At 54.3% G+C, this 13,176-nt stretch overlaps 1 protein-coding gene across 2 annotated transcripts; it reads right to left on the bottom strand.

The window, feature by feature from the left end:
* Positions 1 to 1,443: 1,443 nt before the first annotated feature.
* Positions 1,444 to 12,431, bottom strand: ETV3 (ETS variant transcription factor 3). 2 transcript variants are annotated; one of them, XM_042925662.1, is made up of 5 exons: positions 12,344 to 12,431; positions 10,439 to 10,497; positions 9,588 to 9,825; positions 8,233 to 8,348; positions 1,444 to 2,573 (listed from the first exon to the last, which is right to left on the bottom strand). In XM_042925662.1, the coding sequence occupies exons 2-5, from the start codon at positions 10,482 to 10,484 to the stop codon at positions 1,444 to 1,446; spliced, it is 1,530 nt and encodes a 509-aa protein (XP_042781596.1). In that variant the 5' UTR covers positions 10,485 to 10,497; positions 12,344 to 12,431. The 2 variants fall into 2 exon arrangements, with proteins under 2 accessions (XP_042781596.1, XP_042781597.1); XM_042925663.1 differs by having other exon boundaries at positions 10,439 to 10,494; positions 12,344 to 12,394.
* Positions 12,432 to 13,176: the final 745 nt, after the last annotated feature.

The raw sequence follows: 13,176 nt of genomic DNA, 5'->3' as shown, positions 1-13,176 counted from the left end.
TTCGTGCCGAGGGAAGGGGATTCCCCATGGAGAAACCACTCCTCGCCATCTGTAAACCGGAGTCTCGGGGAGGGGTGGGGGACGGCCAGCCGATCAGGAGGATTAGAACAATCTAGGGAAATGGGTACACCAGGAACGGCACCACCACGACAGGACGGACACCAACTCCCGCGCTCCCCCCAGGCTCTTGGCATCTGGCCGCCTTCTGTGTCTCCGCCCGCCTCGCCCTTCAGTCTCCGCCGACATCCACTCGCACCCCGGCTACCTTCTGAATTTCCAGGTATCACCTGCCCCTGTCGCCCACAATCCCGCCGTCCTGCTTCCCGTCCCGGTGACGCCCAGGGGAACAACTAAATGCCAACTCGAAACTTAACCCTGTTTCGACGCTCCTGGCTTGTCTGCAAAGTTGTCCGTGCCCTTCTCTGGGCTTCTGCTGACAGACCCGTATCAGGTGAAAGTATGCTCATTGTTAAGGCTCGACTTAAGAAACAGCCAGAGAACCAGACGCAACGCAAGGACATCTCCCACGTCGTGCTGCTCAGCGCGCCCACGGCCACGCTGCAGCCTGGCTCTCCAAACCCACGATGGAGAAGGAAAGATGAAGATCATTTTTGTATGTGTTTTGTTTTTAAAGGCATTGGGTTATGTCCTCCCGCCCTCTTCTTGCTTCCCTGAACCAGAGTTTACAGCTCCTCACGGCTCCTCACTACGGGAAGCAGGGGTAAGTCTGAATAAATCTGCAGTGGGGCCCCCGGCCCCACCCCTGCGGAAACCCCAACCCCCACCCGTGACCGGCGCAAACGTCTCACGTTTCCTGCAAACGTTTTTTTTTTTAAAAGCAAAGGAAAAAACGCCAAACAACAACAACAAAGGAAAAGAGGAAAAAAGCAACATCTGAACACGCCCCCCCGTCCCAGTAAGACAGGTTATCTCATTCCTCCCCTGAAATAATTATACAGAAACATCGCAGGCGACACCCATAGTATGAATGGGCTCTCCCCACTCACCCTCCTGATCACACCCTATTCCCTTTACGTGTATCTCTCAGAGCAAAAGAAATTCATTAATGGCTTTCCATATATAAATACAATAGAAAAGAAGTCTGGAACCTGAACTAGACGGGGCCAGGCGTAGCGAGGCCCCCGAGAGAGTTTGTCGGGAAGTGTGAGCCTCCCCAAGAAGCGGAGGCCCCTCCTCCTCTCAGTTCATCGACCTCCCCGCGTGCTACTCACCAGGGAAAGTGTTCATACCCCACCTAATTTACAACAGAAGATGCCCATCCCGTCCCCCAAACATAAAAATACAAGTCTATGCCCCTAGAATGATCAAACCAGTCTAACTCCCTCCCCCCACCCCCCCCCCCCCAATCTCGCTACATAAATACACGGACACGTGTGACTAGAGTACAAACGGTCCCCGACCCCCCGCCCCCCCCCCCCAGTTCTAGGCGTCGGCGGCCGCGGCCAAGCCCCGGGGTCCCGGCCCCCTCCAGAGGGCCGCGCCGTTCTTACTCGGCTGGCGGGCTCCGGGGCCATCGTTCCAACGCCGCTTCAACCGGAGCTTGGGGGGCATCAGGGCGTCTTCTTTCTTCTCAGGCGCGTTGGGCTCTCTGCCAGGCCTGTCCTCACTGTCTTCAGCCACCTCTAGGGGCTCTTCGCTCGGGGTGCCCACGGGTGCGGAGGGCCAGACCGGCACAGCCGGGCGGGCAAAGAGGGTGCCCTTCTCCTCCTCCGTGGTCCTGCCCGGCACAGGGCCCTCTTCCTGGGAGCGCTCCTCCCCCCGCGCCAACTGCCCGAGGCTCTCCGGATCCTTGTCGGAGGCCGGCTCCACCTTAATTCTCGGGGGGACAGGCGCCACCGGGGGAGCAGTGACGGGGGCGGACTCCTCGCTGCTCTCCACCCTCTCCCGGTTCTTCCGCCCAGCTGGCGGGGGCTGCAGCTTGATGGAAAACTGGGCCGACTCCTCAGGATGCATCTGGCACTGCAGAGGCGGGACCACGAGGCCCGGGTAACGGGGGAATGTCCGCGGACTCAGGTGGTAGTTGAACACGGAGCAGGCTTGAGAATGAAGGTAGTGTTTCATTTCCTCAGGGTTGAAGGAGAAGCAGCCGCTGCCGGCGAAGGGGCTCAGGCCCGGGGACGGGCTGTAGGAGAAGATGGTGGGCGTCAGGGACAGGGCTGGGGAGATGGGGACGTTGAGAACGCCTCCACGGCCAGGGAGCGGAGAGACGGCGAAGGGGCTGTGGGGGTCAGGGTACATCCCGGGCCTGGTGAACAGAGGAAGCATGATGTCCGGCTTGCGCTTCTGATGGCCGATCCCTCCCGCACCGACGGCACTCCGCGAGGACAGGAGGTCCACGCCCCGGCGCCAGTCGGCGGCCGAGCCGTCGTCCAGCTCCGGCAGCTCCGCCTTTCTCTCGGCGCCGTTACCGGACTCCTGGCCAGAAGCGGCGAGGGAGCCGGCGGAGAACCGCCCGGGCTGCACGTCGCCCGTCGGAGAATGGGTGTCCAGAGGGGGGAAATGGAACCGGGAAGAGGCCGTCGGCACTGGTGGCGCACTCTGGGGGACCACACCTGTGGGGCGGAGGAGACAAAGGCCACTTTAGAGGACTGGTCACCCACCGCCGGCACGCTGATAAGCAGCGCGAGGGGTCTACAGCTCGTCACAGCAGGAAGCACGCGCTCCGCCCCCCCCCCCCCCCAGCAGCTGCAGCTCAGCTCCCTCCCCAGGACGCGGCTGCTGCGGGCTCCCCTAGCCTCCAGCCCGCGGGGCGTCCGAAATCACATTTCTTATTTGTCTGTCCTCCAACATCACGTCCACCACGGTGGGGACTCCCCGTTGTTTGCAACTAGATGTAATAAAGCAGCCGGGGTCAATGGGTTCGTCGGGGCCCAGTCTGGGTCAGCGGGACGAACAGATGGGCACACGAGCCTTCTCCTCGGCGACTCAAACTACTGTGCGTGTATCACCTGCTGCAATTCTCAGCTTTGCAAAGAGTCTTTTTTTATTTTTATAAAAAAATGTACTAAGCCCCTCAGGTGCCCCTCTTTTTTACTTTCATAGTTTGGGCTGTATCAATAAAACAAGCGAGCAAGTCAAACACAAACAAAACCGGAAAGGACATGTATGTAAAGCAACGCATTAAAAGCCCAAAGACTCTGCACCTCACATACACGGTCACGAACAAGACCATATTTAAGAGCAAAAACAGCTTAAAAAAGAAAAGGCCACGTGTTTACTAAGGTGAGTTGCTGTGGTAGATCCTTTGTCATTTCTGATACACGATCACTACAGAGATTCAAGTATTTTTTGATGTCTGTAAATCTATTTTCCTCTAACAAATTCCATATAATGCTCTCCATTCCCATCCTGCTTTCAAGCACTGAAGAGGCTGGGAGAAAACGGAAGACCTACCACCCCCTCTCCCACGTCCGCCTGCTGGTACCGAAACTCTAACGGATGCAAAAACCAACACCACACTAAACATCAGCCTCAGAGGCCTGCGAGTTCTCAACTCCCCCCAAGGTCCTTCTATAAACAAGTCAGAGGAAAGGGATGCCATCTGAGGCCTCAGAGACCCTTTGGGCCCCTGGGAGGTACCAGCGGCTTCTATCAGTGATGATGTCAGGAGGGCTTTCTACACTCTTGAGGCAGAGATACGGGAGAAGGAAAAAATAAGAAAAGCCAAGTAAATGGAAGTACCAGACCAAGGAGAAGGAACAAGAGGGTGTAAGGCCTGGTGTGGTCGGAAAGTGCCCCCATCAGTTGCCCCCTTCCGTTGCTGACACAATGGGCCCTCCTCAGCCAGGACTCTACAGGTGGCCGGGCCGTGCACTGTGGCTTTCTAGGCACACGCGACTGAGGAACTGTGCCAGAGTAGCGTTTCCCAAACCGAACTTCCGTGGAAACGGCTCCGTCGGGCCTTTTTCCCCTAAAGCCAGTAACTCAATCTTACAACTGGAAAAACTGGTAGATGACCTTGTATATACAATCCGAGTAGCATCAAGGTCGTCTCAGGCCAAAAGGATCTCTTCTACCAGCCTATTAGTGGCTAAAATTCTCTTTTGGACTCATCTGCGTCTTAATTTTGTATTAAGAGCACATGTACCGAAAAGCAAAAAAGCTGCTTCTATGTGTTCGGAAGGTGTGTTCTGGGGAGTGCCAGGGAGGGAAGAAGGTCCTGTCTCCTAGGCAGTTCTGGTTTTTTTTAAACTTCTACTTCCTTCTTCACACAGGCTAAGGTATGCTGATTTGCAGTAAGAGCAGAGAACACACGTGCTGGGGCAGCACTACGGGCCCTCGCCTCCCACGCTGAGTAGCAGCACCACTTTTCTATGGGGTAGATGTGCTGAGAGAACAAATCTAAGGTTTTGTTTGAAAAACTGAGCTTGCTGCTTAAAACACTGTGCATAACGCTGCTTTAGAACAAGACCGCCTTCGAGGAGCCACTATGAAATCTGGGTGGCAAGGCTGGAAAATCTGGGTTTGAATCTCAGTTCTGGGGGCGCCTGGGTGGCTCAGTCAGTTGAACGTCCGACTTCGACTCGGGGCCTGATCTCGCAGCTCATGAGTTGAAGCTCCCATCGGGCTCTGTGCTGATGGTGCACAGCCCGTTCTGGATCCTCTGTCTCCCTGTCTCTCTCTCAAAAATAAATACACATTAAAAAAAATTAAAAAAGACATACTGAATCTCAGTTCTGGCACCTTCTACCTTGTGACCTGTAACCAACTGGCTTTTGACCCCCTTTTGCAAAATGGAAATAACAAGACCGTTGCCTACTTTCAAACCCTCGCCCTACCACTTACTAGCTGTGGGACTCTGGATAATTTACTCATCTTTCTGTGCCTCAGTTTCCTTACCTGTAAAATGGGTAGTAAAAGGACTAAGCCTCATGTTATAAAAACTAAAGGGGTTGCAGCACCTGGGTGGCTCAGTCAGTTAAGTGTCTGACTCTTGATTTCAGCTCAGGTCATAATCTCACGGTTCGTGAGATCGAGCTCCGAGTCGGGCTCTGTGTGGACAGCACAGAGCCTGCCTGGGATTGTCTCTCTCTCTGTCGCTCCCTTATTTGCTCTCTATCTCTCAAAATAAATAAAAATAAAAAACTTTAAAAAAATAATAAAAAGTAAAAGGTTTAATATTTTTATAAAGTCCTTAGGATAATACTGGCACACAGCTAACTACGTTAACTATTTGTTACAACGAGTAATTTTTTACTACACAGTCATCATCGTTTAAAAATAAAAACTGTAAAAGACGTGTAGTTTGATTACGTACCATATGTTAGACAAGAGTATTAGAACAATGTCTTATTTCCTGGGTGTGTTAATAATGTTATTGTGGTTGTGGAAGAGAAGGTCCTTGGACCTACGGGGGGAACATGGGAGAAACGTCGTGTTGTCTGCAACTTAACCTCAAAAAGACTCGTTGGTGAGTTTGAGCCCCACATCAGGCTCTGCGCTGACAGAGCCTTCTCTCTCTGAATCTCTCTTTCAAAAATAAACTTGAAAAAAAAAAAAGAGAAAAAGCAAATGTGGCAACAACGTCGACCATTAGTGAATCTAGATGGAGGAATCACTGTTCTATTTTGTCCAATTTTTTTCCCATAGGTTTAAAGTTTTCCAAAATAAAGAGAACTGTAGAAACCCGGGCTGGGGGCGGGGCGGCACAGAATGAGAGCTCTCAAATCCCTCCTCGGAATGGCCTGTCCTGCCCACCCCCCACCTGACAGGTAACCGTTTTTGCTAGCACCTTCTGCATCTTCCCAGCGTTTCTTATGCAAAGACAGCACACGTTAAAAAACACGTATACAACAACGTATTTCATAGCACGCTTTCAAGATAAACATGAAATGCTGTGCGCAGAAGTACTTCTGATACCACCACGTGTTAAGCACCCTGCCCTAAACTGTCAACAGCGAGGACTGCCAGGAAGGGAAAAGAGCGCTCCCTTTGCTTCTCACTCTAAGTTTCTGTATTATTTGGGTCTGTTCCCATCAGCATCTACTGTTTCCTAAAAGCACACACATATCGCCACCATCTGGACGTGACCCGTCTGACCTCCAGAATCAAAATCCACAGGGCTCTGCTACGTAGAGTGCTTATCACACTTCACACCGTTACTCCGAATTGTGCTAGACCTCATATATCTGATCTCTCCCGCTAAATTTTAAGTTCCTTGAGGGAAAGAACTCCTCCGTCATCTTTTCTTTTCGTCTTCAGGACTTAACACGCTATCTGTTGAGCAAACGAATGAATCCCAATTTGGGGGAGGAAAGTATGACCTATCAATAAACACGAGCGAGTGTCAATAGCTCAGTCTCTCAGGAATCGTCTCCTGAGAAACTATTCAACAACTCTGTACAGTAACGCTACTCAACCCGCCCTCATCAATCTCTGACTTTGCCGTCATCCGTCATTTTATCATCTGTAACATGTGAGTGTGGAGACGTACAGCTTAGTAGGCTGGGAGAGTTAAATGACAGAATTCATAAACACACCCAGCAGAAGTACCTCCATTAAGCAGTTGTTCAACAAATGCTACATTTCCCCGTCGTCATAAAAGTTAACCCTGAAACAACATTTGGTCTGGGTAAAAGTCCTTTACGAACTGATGGCTCCAGTGGTTTGGAGTTATCTGTACCCGGGACGTACGCAACCAAGTGGTATACACAAACAAAATGTCTACTCTTTTCCTTTCCCTGTGACTTTTCATTCGATTAGGGTGCTGAGCTTAGTTAAGGATCAAGGTTGGTCCGATTGCTTTCATCAGGGAGAGTAGGCTGTGCTAGGCCAGTGCTGTTGGGCCAGCACACCAGAGACTTCACAGAGTGAGGGGCCCGATTTGCCTGCCCCGGAAAAGCACGTAACTCCCAAGGGCTAACGGATGTGTCCCTTTCCAGGCTCTTCAAGTGGCTGGCTGGACTTCAGCGTTTTCAATAGGAAAAAACGGGTCCAAACAAAAGCAGTGAACCTTTTTTCAGGCAGGAGGTATGGAACACCAACATTTTCTTCAAAATTGTTGGTGTACTACCCATCCATAGTCTCAATTCCCTTAGGTACGCAGAAGGGGACAGGAGCGAAAACAGAGGAAACAAGATTCCAGTGACTAGAATAGGTCTGATTTCCTAACACCTCTCCCTCAGGCACAAGGAAAGAAAACAGGTTGTAATTAGAGAGATGCATTCCAATACCACTTTTTTTTTTTTTTAAAGCGCATGCCCCAGGGATAGGAGGGAGTGGCTACAGGAGACACAGGACTTTACCGATAGGAGAGTCAAGCTAAAACTGCCCTAACTTGTTGTGTGTAGTAATTACCTATCTACAATGGATCTCAGCGTTATGTTCTCCCGGCCACACCCCCGCTCTGATTTTTCAAGTTTCTTCCAACTTTTCTCGGAGAACTCAGAATCTGCAGAATTACAATCAGATTTCTTTGCCTTAACACACAACGCCACAAAAACACAGTACTGATGGGCTGGTCAGAAACTAAATACAATCTGTTTTCTTGGACAGGGATAAGACTTCCATCTGAAACAAAACAAAAGCAAACCCGTTCTAAGAGGGTGCCTTCTGCACGGGCAGAGGCAGACCTCAACGCTTCGTGAGGAGTGGTGATGGAAAGTGGTTAGAGGAGAGTCTGGAGGGAGCCTTGCTGCACGTAAGAGGAAAGAAGGTCAAACAACCCAGATCTTAGTCTCTGAGGAGTTGCTAGTGCAGATCAAAGACACTGCTTTTCACTGCAAACATATGAACCTCCCCTTCTGTGATTAAGGATGCTGTGGTTTTGATGATATTCACTCGATAAGGGAGAGCTTGGTAGTTTCATAGAAAATCGGAAGTGTTTGTAGAAACAGGCCCTCGTCTATGAAAGAGCCGCTGGGCAGGGTGTTAACACTCTTGAGTTCTGACCTGAAAGATGAACACAGACCCGTGGAACATAGTTCCTAAAGAGGACAGAGCAAGAGTATCTGGGAGATACAAACAACATGTAGAAAAGGGAAGCAAAGACACAACTAAACACACCTCTTCGGAGGCTGCAGAGGCTGTCACTCCCTGTACGGGACAAATAGGGAAACCTGAACAAGACCCTGGAGGCAATCCACCTGACTTCAGCATTTCTAAAAATCCTTCAACATGCCAGGTCTTAGACTTGGGCTTTTAAAATCCTTTCTCAATTCAAAATTCATCCCCCCGCACCCCCCCCCCCCCCCAGAACAGTCTGCTTCTTACCACTTGACCGGATGTTGATGAATGGGTAGTTAGGCATCACCAGCTTGTTGAAGTTAAATTTATAAGTGAATCTTTTCCCTTTTGTTTTATGAAGGATCCTCTTGTTATAATAGTATCTGTAAAAATAGGAGTATGTGTCAATTTACCTTCTAGCTACTGACAGTTCTTGATACACTTAGGTAACCACCGAGACAAACGGGCCTTGCTCTAAATTACATGGAAACATCACTATCCTTCCGCAGCCTGGCCTTCAGGTTAGGGCTGGGAGACCTAAGAGCTTCCATTTCCCATTCCATTTCCAAACTAGGTTCTAGTGCCTGGCTAGGGCTTTACAAAGACAATCGCACTCTCCGATCCTGAACACCTATCCCAGCCCCAGCCACCTTTTTGTCGTCCACCGCTCTACACTTTCAGTTCCATACTCTGTTTCCTTCCTATCCCACTGCATGTCCTGCCTTGCCCAGGTGGGGGCAGACTAGTCTCTTGGAGACCTGATAAGGCTGGTCTGGAGACCGAGCGCAAAGCGCAGACACAGAAACGCAGAACCGTTTGATGGTGGCAGGTCAAAGAGTCGTGTACCCTCATCTGGGAAACAGCTGTCGGCCTGGCCTGCCTCACTTTCACGAGGATGAGAGCGGCTCCAGCACAGCTGCCGCAGATTTGACGCTCAAGGTCGCCAAGAAGGAAGAGAGGCAGGGGCTTCAACGGACCCGGAGCCTCTGGCATCGCATCCATTCAGCAGCACGGGTTGTAACCTACCTTCTGGCCCCTTGAGGGTTAACGGGTGATGAAATGCAAAAACTGACAAGGGGAGAAAAAAAGAACCCAAGAAACCTTGAAGTGGTCAATCTTTAGACCTGCTGGAGCGACCTCTGGACCGACAACGGAGCTCCCAGCTACGGCTGCTGAAAGGTGAGGTCACTGCCATTCAGCGAACCCTCCTCCCGTGTGCTTGCCTCACTTTTCCGTTTCTTCTAGGAAAGCCTAAAGAGAGAAAGTCTAACCAACCTCTAACAGGGAAGTCTAAACTCATCCTCTGGATTCTAAGTGAGCTCCGGTCCATGTTTCACCACACACCCTCGCCCACTGCAGAGCGGACTCGGTTGTCTGTCAGGATCCGATGCCAACCGCGCTGGAATCCCTCCTACGTGTGACCAAAGATATGCCTTTGCCTCCTGTGCCTGTGCTACTCAGATCCAGAAGCTCTTATACTCCCACTTTAAAGCCACACGTTGTTCTTCACTTCGATAGAGCGGTCTCTCACCACCTGATACCCTCTCTATCCAACATTCACCCAACTGCTTCGTCTCCTTCCAATCTCTTAAAACCGTGGATCTGGGAATCCTTTCCCTCACCTGAGGGCCCGGCTCAGCTTGTCGTAATTCATCTGTGGCTTGCACTTCCTGCGGCCCCAGAGGCGGGCCACCTCGTCCGGGTCCTTGATGACAAACTCGCCGTACTCCCCCTGCTGCCAGGCGATGACGTGGCGGAACTCTTCCTTCTGCAGCAGCTCCAGGATGAAGTGCCACAGCTGGATCTGCCGGGAGCCCGGGGACGACTCGGCTTTGTAGGCCCAGTCGGGAAACTGATACCCTTTAATGTGAAAAGGGCAAGATCAAGGCAGTCAGGAGTTGGGCACACACCTATCAGTATCCCCGACCTCGCAGCCCGACGCTCAGAACCTCAGGAGTGCTGTGCAAACATGCCATAAACACCCCCCTGGGTCAGCTGGGGCTGACACAACAGGGGAGGGGAGAGCCAAGGCGCGTCGCCTTCCCTGGGGCAATCATCTGATCTGCTAGAGCCGGACGGCAGCACCAAGGTGTCCCAGCCCGTCGCCCTTTCCTACGCTACTAAATCTCACACCCGCTTTCCACGAGGGCATGAGAGTTCCAACAGAAACAAACGGGAAAGACAAACTAAGGTTTTAGGAAAATAGAGCTGAAAGACCCCTTACCCTGCCCCCTCCCCCAGGGTGGAGCTGTGTCTCCAACAGGGAGGAGACTCAAGCCCGGGATAAAGGTGTGGTGACCAGACGCGTTAAATATACTTTCATTAGAAACAAGCCCACAACTGTGCTGGCGGTCTCCACCCAGTCAGACTGTCTGGTCACAGCCTGACATCTGTGAACAGAGCCCCAGTGGAGAGAAAAGGAACCCCGGGAGGAACATTCCAGGTACACCAGAGATGATTAACTTCTGCTCACCTCCACCTCCTTCTGGCTTTTCCACGATGCTACAGCCTGCTTTCATTTTCACCCTCCTGCTGAGAGACACAAGCCACATCAATTACTTTAAGGTGCTATTTGTTTATTATCCTCCCAACGTTTTCCGTGTTCCGGCACAGCCTTTTCCCCACCTTCCTTCCCTGTCTTCCCTCCTTATGTAACCCGCTTTCTTTCGAACAGGTCACCTCCAAACTGCTAATCCCCAAGTCATCGAATGATGGTCCTCGGGTCATCGGCTTCAAAGGCCATAATTACCTCTCACCTGACTTCAAACCACAAAGTGCAAACACCGTCTCTAGCATTTGCTTTCTCCCCCCAGACCGGCCCTTCAGACGTAAAAAAAGGAAGAGTGCCGTGAAATGGGTCCAGAGAGGCAGCCCAAACAAGCCAAACCGTTCTCTTGGATTACCAGACAGGCCCAGATGCCAAGACACACATGCCTGAGTTCACCCAGATGTACCAGTTTAAAAGGGTGAAAAAAATCCAAGTCCCTGTGCCACTCAAGAAAACATCTGATTTTGATTTATTTCGAATTCTATGAGCCGGGAGAAGGAAACTCCTCCCAGTCGGAGACTGCCCCCTCCTTCTTGAAAAACACCGTGGGATACAGGAAGTAAACACACCACATGTACAGTTACGTTACTTGGAGAAGTATTTTTACATCTTCTCCCTTTAACGGGGAGGGGAGAAGGCGGGCATTTCTGAGAAGCTTCTGTTGGGGAGGTGGAGGAGTCTGGCTGATCTGAACTCATTCCACCCAGACTTACAGCTCCTCCATAAGTTTCCTGTTCCTGGCAGCAAGCAGCTTTGTGTCGGTCAACCTTTTAGCAAAAAGGAGGGAGGGGTGAAGCTGCCTCAGGGAGATGCGGGCAGGAGGGGGCAGGGCCACACTCTCGGTTCCCCAGGGTGGATGACAGGGCCGCAGCACCCACATCAACAAGAGAGCTCAAGGCCGGAATGTAGGTGCCTCAATGGCCTCAGGGTGGGGTGGGGTGGGGTGGGGTGGGGTGGGGGCGAGTTCCTGATCTTGGAAATTTCATCTAACCAGAATTCCTCTAGATCCTTTGAGCTCTTTTTCTCACCATATACGTTAGGATAATCAGTAAGTTTCAGTCTATAAAACGACCAGGGAACGAGGGCGACAGAAACACCCCAAAGGAAGGAGAAAACAGACACAAACACAGACACGCAGTCCCACACACAAGATACACAATAACAAGGCCTCAGAGCTCAGAGGCCAGCGCTTCCTCTCCGGGCTGCTCCCATCTCCGCGACCGCGACGGAGGAAAAACACTGCTCTCCGCCGCTCCAGGAAGCTGCCCCGGACTCTGAGCCCCGGATCGCTCCGTTGGAACGCGGGGCCCCCACTCTGCCGCAGGAATGCCCTCCAACCGCAAGACTCGGGGGTGCAAATCCCGCCGCGGCAAGGACCTGACCGGGAACCTTCCTCCCGACCCCCCGGCTCCCCGATCGCCCCCTCGCAGGAGCCCGGAGCCGCCTCTCCCTGCCGCCCACAGAGTCCCCGCGAGGCCGCTCGTCGCACGTCTGCAACCTCCCCGGGCCCTCGCCCTTCCACAGCTCGCGGCCCGCCCGGGAGGGCGAGGCGCGCCGAGGCCGGCGCTGCGGCTCCACGGCTGCGGGGTCCCGGCCCCCGGAGCCTGTCTCCCTCCTGCCTCCGGCCAAGCGGGCCTCGCCCCGGGGCCCCGCGGAGCCACCACAGGAACGCGCTCCGGCTCCCCTCACACCCCGGGGCCCTGCCGCCCCCGCGCTGCCGGCGGCCCGGCCGGGCCTGTGCGTGGCCCGCTGGGCGGCCCGACCCCGGGGATGCCGCCCGCGAGGCTCCGGGGCGGCCCGCCAAGGCCCGGCGACGAGGCCGGGGCTCACCTCTCCCCGGCGCGGCCCGTCTTCGCTCCGGTCTCCTCCGCGGCGTCTCCGGCTCCTCCTCATCCACCCCAGCAGGAAGTGACCTCGGCGGCCGCTGTCGTCACTTCCGCTCAGGGCAGGGGGCGGGAAACGGGGCGGTGCCGTCCGGCCGGGCTCCCCGCCTGGGCCGCGCCCCCGTCCTTCTCGTCTCCGCAGACGCCGACTTCCGCCGCGGCCGTCGCCCCGCCCCCGCGCGCTCCCCCTCCCGGGCGCCGCGCCGCGTCACGCCGCGGGGACACGTCACGCACGCTGGCGGGGGGCGGGGTGGCGCGGGCGGGCCGGGGGAGGCGCGCGAGGGGGCGGGCCGGGCCCGGCCGTCGCGGGTTGGGGGTGGGGGATCGCGTGCGGCAGATCCCCCGCGAGAGTCGGGGCGCCCTGCCCGCCGAGGGGCCTCTCCGAGCCCGGGGGAGGGTCGCCGCGGGGACCGTAGGGGCGGGCCGCGTCCGGTCCTGCTGTCCGGAGCCCGCTGGCTCGCCTCCTCCCTAGGTCGTTCTTGTCGCAGGGATAGTTCGCCGTGCGGGGCCTCGGGCAGGTGGACCCCGCCTCCCCCAGCCGCGCGCGGGTGCGGGCCTGTGTCACGGAGCGGGGGGGGGGGGGGGTCGGGAAGGGAGGAGGAAGGCCGGATAAGAGCGGCAGCCCCGGAGGAGGGACCCGGGACTGAAGGGGAGTTGACCGGCGTGTGGGGTCAGAAGAGGGCACTTCGTGTTGTCCTGGCGTTCCCCTGGTGCCTTGACATACCCAGGCCACAGACACGTGGGGACGTCAGCATCCCGTGTTGGAAAAGGTGGCTTCCA

This window comes from Panthera leo, chromosome F3 (assembly GCF_018350215.1).
Source record: "Panthera leo isolate Ple1 chromosome F3, P.leo_Ple1_pat1.1, whole genome shotgun sequence".
Lineage (NCBI taxonomy): Eukaryota > Metazoa > Chordata > Mammalia > Carnivora > Felidae > Panthera > Panthera leo.
This window is presented reverse-complemented; position numbering and strand designations above follow the sequence as displayed.